At 39.6% G+C, this 15463-nt stretch overlaps 1 protein-coding gene across 50 annotated transcripts in view; it reads right to left on the reverse strand.

Annotated features, from left to right (window-relative positions):
• MAP4K4 (mitogen-activated protein kinase kinase kinase kinase 4) overlaps window positions 1-15463 on the reverse strand; it is a 194552-nt gene that overhangs the window by 42369 nt on the left and 136720 nt on the right. For all 50 annotated transcript variants that reach the window (XM_043603119.1, XM_043603103.1, XM_043603125.1 and 47 more), the window contains exon 13: window positions 1604-1765. In XM_043603119.1, the coding sequence (XP_043459054.1) occupies window positions 1604-1765 (162 nt within the window). The remainder of the gene's footprint in view (window positions 1-1603; window positions 1766-15463) is intronic.

Genomic DNA, 15463 nt, shown 5'->3' on the forward strand with positions numbered 1-15463 from the left:
TGTATCCCAATGTTTATAGCAGCACTTTCAACAATAGCCAAATTATGGAAAGAGCCTAAATGTCCATCAACTGATGAATGGATAAAGAAGATATGGTTTATATATACAATGGAATACTACCTGGCAATGAGAAAGAATGAAATCTGGCCATTTGTAGCAATGTGGATGGAACTGGAGGGTATTATGCTAAGTGAAATAAGTCAGGCAGAGAAAGACAGATACCATATGTTTTCACTTATATGTGGATCCTGAGAAACTTAAGAGAAGACGTGGGGGAGGGCAAGGGGGAAAAAAAGTTACAGAGAGGGAGGGAGGCAAACCACAAGAGACTCTGAAATGCTAAGAACAAACTGATGGTTGATGGGGGGTGGGGGAGAGGGGAAAGTGGGTGATGGGCATTGAGGAGGGCACCTGTTGGGATGAGCACTGGATGTTGTATGGAAACCAATTTGACAATAAATTATATTTAACATAAAAAAAAGAATACTTGCTATACATGAATGTTAACGACTGTCACTAGCACATTAAAGATTAAGTATTACTCTCACATACTCCTCTCACCATCACATTGTGAGAATTAACCCTAGGAGACTTAACTTTCAAAAGCTTAATTACTTTTATTCTTCTTTGCAATCCCTAAGTATAAATCAGAATGTGGGGAAAAACAAAACAAACAAACCCAAAACACACCAGTGCTGACTGGCCAATAATGTCAATAGTAACAGAAATATCCTTAAATTCTCAGGAAGAAATAGTACATGTGCAGAGAACCTGAAGCATATGATCAGTATCAAGGATAGTAGCTGAATACTCAACTGTGGAAGTTAATACCATAGTTGATAAATATTTTAAGTATGAATTTCAAGTATTATTTAAATTGGTCTCCATTCATATCTTTCCTCCTTTACCCAAAGCTCATAACAAAGAGCGATCAATTCAAAGATGTGAGAGGTGAAGAGGTTCTGAGGGGCTCACACTGACAGCACAGACACAAAAGCACAGTCAATTCAGGGAACAGAGATTTCTAAAGACAACTATAGCTGGCATCAATAAAATGCTCTAAGTATTACCAAAATATCATCTTTTCTGGCTAAACAAAACCACGATGTTATTAGTTTTTGTAATGCTACTACTGAGTTATATACAAATATGTTTATTATGATATTCAGCCACTGGATAATTCAAACATTCCTTGTGGTTGGTTTTTCAGTTCATTAAAGAAAAGGCTAATCATCATCCAGATATTTGAGGTTCAAAGCATTTAAGCCAAGCCCAAAAAGAAATATTCAGAAATCTTTTGGGCATCACACTATTTGGAGACCACTCAACTGACTTCAAGAGGTTTCTAAATGTAAAAATTTATCCATCATTTTTAATTTCAATTTATTAATTCAATTTATTGCTGTGCTTCCAATTGTGCTTCGGCATTTTCAAACCTCTGAAATCCTGAATGTGTGTGTGTGTGTGTGTGTGTGTGTGTGTGTGTGTGTGTACGTGCGTGCACACGTGTCTGTACTTTGAGCCCCAAATCCCCCAACTCTACAAAGCAACCTCACATATGACCTCACATATGCATGGTCAGAACATTCTTTTGTGAACTAACCTGTTCTCTTTCAACTCTCCTCTTTTCTTCCTCTGCCCGTCTCCTCTCTTCTTCTTCTTTACGTCTTCTTTCCAGTTCCTCCAGACGCCTCTTCTCTTCTTGTTCTCTCCTTCGCTGTTCACGTTCTTGCTGCCTTCTAGCTTCACGTTCTCTCCTTTGTTGCTGCGCAAGTAAAGATATGTAATCAGCAGGTATCTTCTAACTACTGCTCTCATGACACTCTGCTGACCATTTACAGGTAGGTGCTAAAGAGGGGAAGTTCACAGACCCCATCTCGACTGGCCAGCTATTTCCACACTGCTCCTCCACCCCACATGTACCAGCTTCCTCATAAATATTGGTCAAAGGTGGGGTGCTTCTGTGAATCCTTACACAGTTTGGTTTCGTTTGATATCAATTCCCCATTCTTCACTATACTACGCAACTAAAGGACAGGGAATTCTTTATCCATGCACATCACTAACAGAATTATCCAGGGCCCTTAAATCAGAAGAAAAAGACAGAAGACAAAGGAATAAAGGAGAACGGAAGTAAAGCAAAGAAAGGAAAGAAATAGTTAAAAAGAGGAAAAAGAAAGGAAAAAGAAATTGACAATAAGAATAAGAAATGCCAGGGGCGCCTAGGTGGCGCAGTCGGTTAAGCGTCCGACTTCAGCCAGGTCACGATCTCGCGGTCCGTGAGTTCGAGCCCCGCATCGGGCTCTGGGCTGATGGCTCAGAGCCTGGAGCCTGTTTCCGATTCTGTGTCTCCCTCTCTCTCTGACCCTCCCCCGTTCATGCTCTGTCTCTCTCTGTGTCCCCCAAAAAATAAATAAAAAACGTTGAAAAAAAAATTAAAAAAAAAGAATAAGAAATGCCAGTATTATTCATAGTAATGAATTTAAGAAACTGCCACAGCACACATGCATACTATATGTCCTGCACTGTGCTCAGTGTTTGATATTCTTTATTCCATTTCCTTTATCTAATAAAATTTTCAAAACAAACCTGGAAATAAGTATTTCAATCCTACTTTAGAGATGAGCAAATAGGTTCAGAAGAGTCACGTGATTTGCCCAGTGTCACCCAGCTAGCAAGTCCCAAACTAGAAGGGCCATTCTGCCTCTAATGCCTGTAGTATTAACCATGTGCATCCTACTAGCAGGTAGGTAGACTCACTCTGACAACCGTTCCTAATCCAGGCTGTTCTATATAACCCCTAAGTATAGAGTAGTGGGACACACTGGGCACCTGTCTGGCTGCTTTTCTCATCCAGCCCCAGATATCTGTTAATAAGGCACTTCTACAGTGTAAAGTATAGAATTAACCAATTCTTCCCACAAATATGAAAAATGCTAGCCTCTAGACTAGGGCCATCTAATAAAACACTCCAGGATGATGAAAATGTTCTGTCTCAGTACTATTCAATAGAGTAGCTACTAGCCACATGTTGCTACTGAGTACCTAAAATATGACTAGTACAACTGAGGAACTTCCTTTTCAATTTTACTTCAATGAAGTTAACTTAAGTTTAAATAGCCATATATGGCTAGTGGCTACTGTACTGGACAGCACAGGTCTAAAGAATACACAGCCATCGAATTTCTCAAGACACAGGAAGCTGACAGTATTACCACAAACTTCAATGTGGCACTAAGATTATTAAATAAGAAAGTTTGGGATAAAGTTACTGGGGATATTAGACATAAATATTTATAATAGGCATAAAAGTAGGTATTTATTATAGTCTGAGTATTAATTTCTTCCCCTCCCCCCCCCCCACAAGCATTCATTCTGAAGGTAGACACTTAAATGATTTCCTAAGAAATATAAAGAAATGTCTTGTATGTGGAACCCTTGCACAGAGAGGATTTCTTGGTACCTGGTCTCTCTCAGCTGAGTGTTACATAACCATTACTCTCAATACAGTTCTGAGTTAGCTTCTGGCCCCATCTCCTCTCTCATTCCATATATTGCATGGTTTAGTTATTTTTCTTTAAAAATTTTTTAAAATGTTTATTTATCTTTGAGAGAGACAGAAACAGAATGTGAGTGGGTTAGGGGCAGAGAGAGTGAGACACAGAATCTGAAGGAGGGTCCAAGCTCCGAGCTGTCAGCACAGAGCTTGACATGGGGCTCAAACTCACAAGCTGTGAGATCATGACCCAAGCTGAAGTTGGACCTCAACCGATTGAGCCACCCATGTGCCCCTCATGCTTTATTTTTTTCCCAGCACTGTCTGCTCTTAGAATTCAACACACAAAACACACAGTTTCCCCTGGGTGTGGGTAGGGTCGTAGAAATAAAAGAGTTCCTGTCCTGGTGTTTAGAAACTACAACTTTAATGGCCAAGGCATTTTTATTAAATTGAAACATGTACACTGTCCCCATACAATGTACTTGCTGCCTGTCATTTGCTAGCTTAATGCCCATATAGGCACATGTGCCATGGTGTGGGACTTGCATTCAGGGCACCTGGCCCTGAGCACTGTGCTGCACCCTTGGGAGGAAAGAGGCCTTTCTTTTTAAAAACTAGCTACTGAGGGGCGCCTGGGTGGCTCAGTTGGTTAGGCGACGGTGATGATCTCACAGTTCGTGAGTTCGAGCCCTGCATTGGGCTCTGTGCTAACAGCTCAGAGCCTGGAGCCTACTTCAGATTCTGTGTCTTCCTCTCTCTCTACCCCTCCTCCTCACACTCTGTATCTCTCTGTCTCTCAATAATAAATGAACATTAAAAAAAATTTTTTTTAAACTAGCTACTGATAAATAAAACCCACAAAACCACCTCACCCTGCCCCAGGACTTCATCAGCAATATAACACAGACACTTGAGGAAAGAAATCTGAGAATCTCATCCAAGCAGTGTTACTGGAGCCTTTCTACTTCAAAGCAAATTAAGTTAAGATCTTTTATTTTACAACTTTTGCTTTTTCCATTCAGGAACAAAAAGAAGAGAGTGGCTTTTACCAGTACGTTACTTATAATATAAGCTCAGAATACAACCATTTCTCTAACACTGGTAATAAAAATCCCCATATTTTGCCAATTGGGAAACAAGTTTCTTTGCTTTAAACAGAAATTCTTTAATTCTTTCAGATATTCCTGACTAGCCATGTCTTCCAAAGGAAAGCATCTTCTGAGCTTCTCTATTGAATATAAAGACATTCAAAATAAAACAAAAAGCCTTCTAATAAACCTAAAACATAAAGAATCTCATTCGATCAGTTTTAAAGCTTAAAACAGTTGTGAGTATTTTCCTCTAAGAGGTGAACATGGAAGCTCTGTGGAAGTTTCTGTCCTGAGGAGTGAGAGTGGTTTTGTGTACTCTACTATTTTTACAGACTCAGCACTGCTTAGTTCTGAGAACAACCATGGGCAAGGCTGGCAACAATCAGGACACTTTCAGGTTTTATAAAAGAGAAATGACTTGCTAGAATACATTGGGTTTCGCAAACACCTGGCAGGCAAGGTAAGAAGGGCCTCACCTCTGATGAAAATAAGAACCCACAATCACAACAAAGGAAGACAGAAAAGCTACCTGACAAGATATGTAAACAATTTCCCTCCAAATCTGTCAGACAAAAGGAAAACAGAAAAACAAAGAAAAGGGAAACAAAATCAAAGGCAAGCAGTATCTACTGCCCTTAAAATTGCCCCTTAGCTTCAGAGAACTTAGGCTCCAAGTATATCGGATTAATATGAACAGGTCAGAAGAGGCAAAGAACCTTATGCAATGAATTTTACAACTTTTAGATAACAAAAGTAGCCAAAATGGGCTAGAGGGGTCCTTTGAAAAATTTTAGTACACACCGTGGAATCCTAGAAAGACAAGTGAAAGGACTCAAGGGACAGAGGTTGTGGTCCTGATTCTGCTCAGCTTCCCTGTTACAAGCCACTTCCCCTCTATGAGCCTCAGGTTCCTGACTTGTCAGAACAGAGTTATGTGTGGTGGGGGTGCGAAGGAGGCAGTGTGCATCAGAAATCATCATGGTGTGGAGTTTACAATGGTTATTATTTTGAAGAAGTCAATAGTTGGTGTCTACAATGAGAAAAAGTGTTTAAAAAGTCTTATAGGCAATGAACTCTAAGAGAATCATTCCTCTGCAAAAGATCTGCCCCCCACACCATCCTGTGGAGGGCGCCCTGATGCACTGAAATTAAGAGAGGAGAGAGGTGAAGAACTAGCATGGTAGGTGTCTACATCAGCAGTCTCTAGAAGTGAACAAGACCATCGAGTGAAGTCTACGAAAAAAACACTCAACTCTTATTTACTTGTATTTGTAGCTCACCCTTTTTAAGATAGCTATTTCTGCATGTTTTATAATATACATACTCAGTGCAAAGGTATGTTAAGTAGACATATGCGTCAGATATATGCCTTCAGTTTCTCTTACCCTCCATGCCACTGCGCTATGCTAAGCAATGCCACATGACCACAGAGATGCAGACCCACAACAGCCGTAGAGATGATGGGCTTACTGCCATTTCCCTATACAGCATGCAAACTACTAAAAATTCCTTAATTTTTACATATGATGTTGAAGGTCCCATTTAGACTTATAGTATCACAGTAACAGAAAGAAAAGCAATAGCCTGCACTTGTTTCTCTCTTATACTAAACAACAACAACAACAACAACAAACTTTAATGAAAGCAAAGCCATCCCTATCTCTGCTGACGCCTCAGCTATTATCAGCAAGGACTTCTTCAGGAAAGAGCCAGGAGGGGACACAACTCCAAGGAGAGCCCTGGAGGTTGCCATGCTGAGGTCTGGGAGAAACGACCAACCAGCAGCCTGCTACCACACAGCTGGCAGCCAGATGCGGTCTAGCATCCAACTCAAACCAGCCTCCAGATGCAAGCTCCAGAGAAGAAAAGCGGAAGTTGCGGAGGAAAAGCAGAGAGGGAGCGAACCAGGGTCAGAGCTGACTTTCCACATGCTAGGCCTCTCACCTGGAGCTGCTGCCTGCCCCAGTGCACCAAGTGCAGGTGTGATCTCAGGCCACCCACTCCCCAGACCCACTTCTCATCTCCCCTCTCCTGAGCTGTTGTCACCTTGACTTCAGGAAATGGCAGGACCTCGGTGCACGTCCTCTGGTCACATGGGCTCTAAAGTGGAAGCACTCATTCTCCTTCAAGGGAGTAAGCCTCCAAGTGGTAAGACATGTACAATCCATTTTCTTGGTTGTTCCCAACTACACTGAGGGCAGGGTTCCTAGCCCATTAGAAAATCTTGACTACTTTCATGTAACTAAATGCTACTACTAAGAGGCAACTTTTAAGTGATTTTACAAGGAGCTTTTTCCACATCATTTACATTTAAAAACATTTTTATTTTTTTAATTTAAATTTTAACATTAGGTGCAACACTGGTTTCAGAAGTAGAAGTCAGTGATTCATCACTTACATATAACACTCAGTGCTCATCACAAGTGCCCTCCTTGATACCCATCTCCCTCCATTTGTTCTCCGTCATTAAAGAGTCTCTTGTGGTTTGTTTCCCTTCTTTTCTTTCCCCCCACTTCCCATATGTACATTTAAAAAGTTTAAATTAAAGTACTAAGTACTTTAAAAATTCAAAATGAATTATAAGGTGTATGTCAAAAATAAGGTGCCCCATTTCTCCTCACCCCCAATTCGTGATTCCCAAGGTAGAATCACTTCCAATGCCTTTTGTTTTTCTCACAGTATTTGCCTCCTGATTTTTAAATAACACTTTCATAAGAGCTATTTTTAAAAAAATTTCCACTTTAGACACCATCTATTGATTTCTCCCCCAAAGAATATCCATCCACAGCACCATTCCATGTTCCCAGTCTAGTCATGTGACAATTTCTGATTAAATGAAAACCACATTCAAGGCAAAATTTAGTGTTTGGAGGAGCTATTAACTGCCTTATTTTTGTTGTTGTGGTCTCTTTCACTGGTTTTCTATGGGTCTATCACAAAATCATCTGTAAAGTCTCTTGCACCACCACAGTCCTCCTTCCAATATGGTCAAGTCAATCAGGCATTCTTTCTTCCTAGAGATTTAACCTCTCACACCCCTTTCTTCCCCTACACCAACCAAGACTGCTTGCTCTCCAGGCAGCCTATGCTTGGCCACCAACTTCCTAGGAATTCTTTTGAACTCTCTCCTGTACAGGATCCTGTTTCCTGTAGCCCTTGCCACTTTCGTCCTCATTTGCTGGAACACGTTCTCCAGTAGCTTCCTGAGAAGTGAAAACAAGGCAAAAGGCTTGAGGGACTTCGCAGGCCACAGAACCTTTATTCTCACAAGGTACATATAATTTTGACTCAGGCTAGTAATTTTCCCTCAGATTTCTGCAAGCACAGCTATGTCATTTTCTAGTTTCTGATGGTGCTCCTGGAAAATCTCAGACCATTCAGATTCCTGATACTTAGTACAAGACCCATGCACACCCCAACCCTCTACCTGCTCCACCCACCATGGCTTTTAGGATGTTCTTTTCATCCCAGACATTGTGAGCTGTCAAGACGACATATGTACCTTTGTATGGGTCTTTTTTCATTCATTGTGCAGGAGACTCAGTACATCTTTCAGTCAGTACAGAAATTTGTATTTCTTAGCTCTGGAAACTTTCCTTGAATTAGTTCTGTAGTTCTCCCTACAGTAATTATTTCCTACACCATCTAATTAAATGGTTGTTAAACCCCCTGAATTGATTTGGTTTTTCTTCTGTTCATCATAAGCTTAACCCCCCCGCCCCCCACAACGTTCTGGGAGTTTTAATTTATAAAAACTTTTCAGAGGCGCCTGGGTGGTTCAGTCAGTTAAGGGTCTGACTCTTGATTTTGGCTCAGGTCACAATCTCACAGTTTTTGAGTTTGAGCCCCTCACTGGGGTCTGCATTGACAGTGCAGAGCCTGCTTGGGATTTTCTGCCTCCCTCCCCATCTCTCTCAAAATTAAATAATTAAAAGTTTTTAAAAAATGTAAAAACTTCAAAAATTCTTAGTTTCTGAACATCGTTTCATGAATATTATTTGTTCTTCTCATTCGAGGGATATTAAGATCCTACACATGTGCATGTGTCTGTGTGTGCAATAGTTTCTGTTCCCTACACTATTTCCTTCAAGATCCTTTTTCTATTTGTCTTTCATGTTAAAGGTTTTTCTCAGTGCCCACAATCTTGGCTGTCCATTCACATTTAAGACAATAAAAAGGAAATTATAAGGGCTATGGAGAGTGGTTGGTAACTATTAAGCTTCACAGTAAGATGATGGGAAGCAGCATGGGCATTTCACTGGGGCTTTTTGTCCCTTGGGCTAGTCAGTATCTCCAGAGAGGAATCTCTGCAGTATTCTCAGAATCCTCCCTATCTCCTGCCTGGGTTGAGCAGAAGGTGTAGGAAAAGAAGATGGCATCTGTAATAAGTGTGGCCGCCAACACTGGGAGCTGAGGTGAGTGTGCATGCAGTCATACTGGTGAATACTTAGACTTCCAATTAATGCCCTTGTTTTCACTCTTTCTCTCTCCACATACTCAGTTGTGCCTGAATTCTTCATATACTGAGGCTCTGTTGTTCACTTGTTCTAAAAAGTCTATATCTGTTCCCACAGGAGAGAAGGAACAGAGTAGCCTGGCTGCCTGGGGTGGGAGAATCTAACTCTCCATATCTACATGCTGTTAGCCCCACCTGTTGCCTCTCATTTTTGACTCTTCCAGAATTTGCAGTACTAGCCTTCTTACAGTCTTTACTCTCCCATGTACTATCTAACTTCCACAATTTGGTTTCCTTTCTTGTTCTCGTTGTCCTTGTTTATACCATTTTTGTTTCTCAGTCACTTCACTGGGATTTCTCAACGAAAGTGAGGTAAGCATTGGGGTGCCTGGGTGGCTCAGCTGGTTAAGCATCCGTCTCTAGATTTCAGCTCAGGTCATGTTCTCACGGTTTGTGAGTTCGAGCTTCACATCAGGCTCTGTGCTGATAATGCAGAGCCTACTTGGGATTCTCTCTCTCGCCCTCTCTTTATGCCACTCCCCTGCTTGCACTCCCCCTCTCTCAAAATAAATATAAAAAAAAAATTTAAGTGAGGTAAGAAGCATCATGTTATTTTTTTTCAACTGTTTTCCTAAATCAATGTAACGGTTATTATGTAATTATTTGCCATAATTAAAAAAATTATGTTGTATTCAAAATGCACATCATAAAATAAGAGTAAGCAAATATCTTACAAACATGAATAGGCTACAACTGATGTTCTCAACTGTCAAATGAAAGCCTCCGAAAAGCTTTTTCTTGTTTCCTATGAAAGGAACTCTTGGTTGCTAAATCAACACACACACACACAAAAGACCATAAGCTCCTTGAGAGCAGGAATCCTGTTTCACTTATCTTTTCTGCTCTGTAGTAAATATCACAATAAATACTTTCTTGGGTTGAATCCAACCCTCACACCGAACACACGGCATCCAAGAGAAAAACTACTGTGATTTTATCTCCAACATTTAGAGTTTAGAATAATAAAGCACTAAAGAATCCATTCATATCTCTAGGTCCCAACAAGATCCAATCAAATCATAACGCCATCTTTTCAAGATCACTTGGAAAGTACATAAAAGCTTAAACAAGAATTGTTACATTTGGTTAGTGCCTCATACTTTACACAACACACCTTTTATGCCTCAGAATATTCTACAAAATCCTTTAAAGTTCTCTAAGGTCTCTCTGGAACTCAAATTAGAGATCTCAAACCCAGAAGTCCATTTAAGAGCAGGCATAAATTTCAAGAACAAGTCCCTTCTTTCCAGAGATGCATGTAGGACTACAAATGATTGATTCATCCATTTGAGAAATATTAAGCACTATGGTGAGTATACAAAGATAAACTAGACAGAGCCCTCTCCTCCAAGTCTTGTAGGTAACATAAGTCACATGCTTTTTAAAAATCAACAAGACAATGTGGAAAGTGCTGTATTTCCTAGGACTGGCCCACTAAGCAAGTCCTGGTATGAAAACCAACTGGTTGACAAGACTGATGGCTAAGGCAAAAAACAATGCAATTACTGATTCTTCTTCCACATTATGCTCTAACATTTGAAAGTGTAAATTGGACTAAGAGCAAGAATTTAAACTATGAACCATAAAAACCACTATACTCAGAAGAGGCTCTTAATTTAAGGGAGGGGAGACAATTAAAACTAAAAGAAATCCCTTAGTAAATATACCTTAATAGATGATTAATGTGAAAAACTGGCCTCTTGCAAAAGAACCTCAAAAGAAAACAGCCCAAAATAAAACATATGCCATCAACCATCAACTAAGTAACATCAATTCATACTGGATTAACCTTATGCCTGTGATTTCAAATAACAAAACCTATGAAACTCTAATGAACATGCCTTTTCAGGCTTACCCCACTAAGAATGAAAAACATGACATAATCCTTTGAAGCATTTGCAAACTGATGTCATCATTATTTTCTTAAATCACTCTTTGAAAACAAAATCAAAGAAACTAAAAAACTGCATGATGCTATAAAGTGATTTCTACATCTCTCAAATTATAAAGAGAATTCCTTATTATTTAAATTTTCCCAAGCATGCCCAAGTAAATATGTACTTTTCCAGATATGCTTTAATTAGGCTCCCTTTCTAGTTTGGTATTTAAAAGTAATGCTTTCATCTCACAATTCTAAAAACTTTTCTAAATAGATCACGTTGATAATGGTGAGGTCCATTTAAACACACTTCACTGGACTTACTGTTGTAGAAACTAACGGACTTTAATAAACCAGTCTGGTTTTCACATTCAGCCATTTCCAAGCACTTCCGGGGTCATGTTACTCCACAAACATACCACCAATCCTTGAGGTTTTTTTCCTGCCAGTTCTGATGAAGCCTTAGTAGAAAAATTATTTGCTTCTCCCCAAAGACAACTCTTCCCCATCTTTAGGCAACAAGTAACATTTGGTGAATTAAGCTAACTCTTACAAAATTTAACTGTAAATATAACCAGATGCTAGACTAGGATGCCAAAAGAACATGTGAGAACTTATAAGGAGGCTGAAAGACAAGACAACTACCCTCTGCAAAAAAAAATGGAGCTGCTGACAGAGAAGGCAGGGCGTGGGCTACAGGGGCACCTGCACACCCAGATGCATGTATGTAAAAAAAGGTAGCACTGTGCTAATATGTACTTGTGATGGGAGACAATCATGATCTGCCAAACAAAGGCCTTCATGTAAGCAAAGTGGGGTGAGGAAATGGTTCCTATTCCTTTAAGATATGTGAAGATCCGGTTGGGGTAAAGGATCCGGTTGGGGTAAAGCACCATGCCTTCCTTCCAAGATCTCGCAGCCAACAAATACATGGGGCAGTTTATTAACTTTTTTTCCTAGAAACGTTTACATTTTTCTAGTGTTATAATTCAGCTTCAGTACTGATTCACTTCACACAGAAAAACTGTTTTTCTCTTGCTTTCCTTTATCTTTAATTTTTTCCACTTTCACCCACCCCTCTAAGATTTTAGTCACTTTGAAATTTGTAGAAATGACAGGAATGAATATAACCATGTGTCCTCTTGGTGGAAGAAAAAGCAAAGAAACCGCTGGGGCTGACACTAACATTTACCCCCAACTCGAGGCAGCCCAAATCACCAAGTGACAGCTACACCTCCAGGGCCTAAAAAGTCTACAGAGCATAGGCACTGTGGTCATCTTCCCAAAGGGGAAGACTGGACAGACAGGAAATTGGTTTGTTGTCTTTTTCTTTTTTCTAAGGAAAGGATAAATTCTAACCTTAACTGAGAAGTTTGATTGTGACTCTTCCATACTAAAATAATCAATTATGCATATTAAAAAAAAAACAACAAAACGAGAATGTGCTGATGGCACCAAAGTCCTGCTAAAAAACAAATCTTCCCTAAGAAATTTCCTTTTTCTGAAGTTTACTAAAGTAGCACACCAAACACAGACAAATGTATCTTGCTTTTACCAATAATTAGGTAAGTTTTCTTGAGGTCGAAATGAGGAAGTATCTACTAGCAAACGGAAACTTAGTGAAATATGTAACAGTTCAAAAAACATCTGAAGTACAACTAACTAACATGGCAATCTTAACTTAGACTGCTGATCAGATGTTCTCTTCATATTTGTATTAAAATTAGATGAAGAATGAGAAAACATGCTAATCAAATATGTGGATGTGGTGGGAGTAGGAAGACATAGTTAATAGGTACCAAATCCAGACTCAATGCAAAGAGAGCACAAACCATTAGGATAAGACAACAATACAATCAAATATTCATTTGTACCCAAAGAAAAAAATAAAGAAAAGAAAGAATGGAAGAAAAAGCTGGCCTGTGAACAATTTTTATGGGGAAAAAAATGAGCTAGAGGCAACAATCCTATTTGAGCCAGAGGTGTGATGATGCATCTAAATATGAAAAGTAAATGGTAATATTAAAATTTTTGAGGCTGGGTCATTACCACACGGGGTCTTGAATATGGATGAAATACTTAGAGTAAGCGGAGAAAACCCTGAGTGGATCCTGATGAGAATGACTGAGGAGCAAAGTCAAACACTAGAGGAGCTGTGAGGTCCAGAAAAGGAGTGGACGAAGCTGCCAGTACAAACTTGGCTGCCTGAGCTCAGCATTCTCCCCTTTTTAGCCTGGGACCATCCAAAAGCAACAAGGAAAATGGAAAACAGAAACAGAAACCTCATTGTCAGCAAAACTGAGAGACAAGACTCAAAAATATCTGCAAGGGCTTCTAAGATCTCCAGTTCATGCAGAAGCCAAGGAGGAGGAAGCAGAGGAAAACAAAGGAGAGAGATCCTATCAGCACATTTCAAGGAGCAAAGGAAGAGTGGAGTATATACACATACAGATTTCTTAAAGATGAAGAACTTAGGCAGGGCAAAAGCACCAACCTGCAAAGAGAGCTCAGAAATAGAAATGGTGGTGACAGGAGTCCTTAGCACCAATAAGCCTGATCTTATGGCAGCTGCATAGAAAGGAAAACCTATACTCAGTTTCCCTACAACCTTGACTCTTGGGCCATTTCTTTTTGCCAGTCATTGCCAGATATTTGTCATCTCCTTTCAGTTTTAACTGTCATTTATCTTATGACTGAGGCTAACCATCTTCACCTACTTTGCTAATAACAAAAAGAATCCCTATTCCCCACACAGTTCTGATTGAAGGTTTAATGACAATAAAGGGTTACAAATCATTTATGGGCTCAAATATTCCCAAATTACCTTCTGGGACCTAGAGTATAGACAATGCTTAATTACCCTGGGCTAGAAAAAAGGAGCTAGATTACCAAGAATCTAAATCAGTGGATTCTATTCATGCAAATGTGCCCTGTTTCATACCTAGCTCCATCTTTTCTGATTAAGAGGTGCCAAGAGGTGACTATGAGTTTGAACTTTTACTAAGAAGTTGAAATTAAAGGGCTAATTAAAGCAAGTAAAGTGCAAAGTTCTCACTTAGCAGACATCATTAATCCTCAAGTCTTTATTTTAACTAATAAAACAAAATGGCTGTAAAACTTTAGTGTCTCTCCTCTAGCCAGTGCTGGTCTTCACTTTGTAATCCTCACTCCCTACTGGGCACAGAGGCTGGATAATGAACACTTGTCTCACTACCACTTGGCCCGAAAGCAATTTCTGTAGCAAATTCTGTGTTACAAACGGGCTGGAGCTAAAGTTACAAACCACCAAACTAACCTGTATCGTGTCCTCAGGGAAAGTAGAGCCCAGGATTTAAATGGACAGTGGAGAATGTTGCATAAAGACACAATTGGAAATTGAGCCTCAAAACTCAAGCATTCTCATATATGAAGTCCACGGTCAACAGGCAACCTTGAAAAACCCTGGACTACTCTGGGTTTCTGTTATGTTCAAAGAACATGGACAAAGTCTTAAAAATACTACAAAAGAGTTTGCAAAGAAGCCACAAAAAGAGTTACACAAACAGCAATATTGTCCCTCCTACAGAGGAAGGTTATGTCCTATGTTTTTTTCTGCAAGCCCAGGCTAAACATTTCCATTCTCCTTAGCTAGACAGACACTGGTTTTCTAACTCAGGTAAAAGTATAAGTTTTGCAGAATTCAGGCTATAAAACACACAAAACAAAGATTCCCCCCAACCCAAATACACTCCTAACTAACTTGTGTAATATGTGCTGTTATCTAAATTAAATTCCACTGTTTAGTATCAATACAGGGCTTTTTTGTTGTTTTGGGTTCTTTTTCTGCCATAAGAAATGTGAAGCGATAAGGTGTATGAATTAAGTGGAGACTACTATGAATGAGAAACTGGAAGTTGTACTATTATGAATGAGAAACGTGGAGCTGTGAGACATATTATGAAAGGTAGTTAGGAAAATAAAATCAAAACTTTCTTTGAGCCCCAAGTGAAAGAGAAATAACACTTCTATGAATCACAAACGAACAAGTTGTGGGTAACCACATCACCAGTGGTGCTTAGTATTAATGAATTAAATGAGCAGCACGTAGTACAAAATGTATTTCCCTATCACAGGATATAATTAATCTCACTAGATAACAATTAGATTACAGAACAGCATTTGTATTATACCCAACGTAATTCTTTTTTTCATCCCTTATTATAGTGTGTGCCTAAAGTTAAGGCATTTATAAAAAACTGAAGTTAAGGTGTCTGTACCAAAAAAAATGTTTTTCCTGTGAAAAAGTCTGAAGTTTCAGAAAAATATGTACACATGAACTTAGATCCAGAGGCCAAGAGAAGAAACTAAGTCAGGTCAAGCTTGAGCTGGCCAACTTAAACCACAAACAGAAACAGCCTTTCCAGAACTGGTATGATGTGGTCTCTGGGACCCTGCTGCTCTGCATCTAGCACAATGGTGGGGCAGGTCCTTCAGTTTTT

Source organism: Prionailurus bengalensis, chromosome A3, assembly GCF_016509475.1.
Source record: "Prionailurus bengalensis isolate Pbe53 chromosome A3, Fcat_Pben_1.1_paternal_pri, whole genome shotgun sequence".
Taxonomy (NCBI): domain Eukaryota; kingdom Metazoa; phylum Chordata; class Mammalia; order Carnivora; family Felidae; genus Prionailurus; species Prionailurus bengalensis.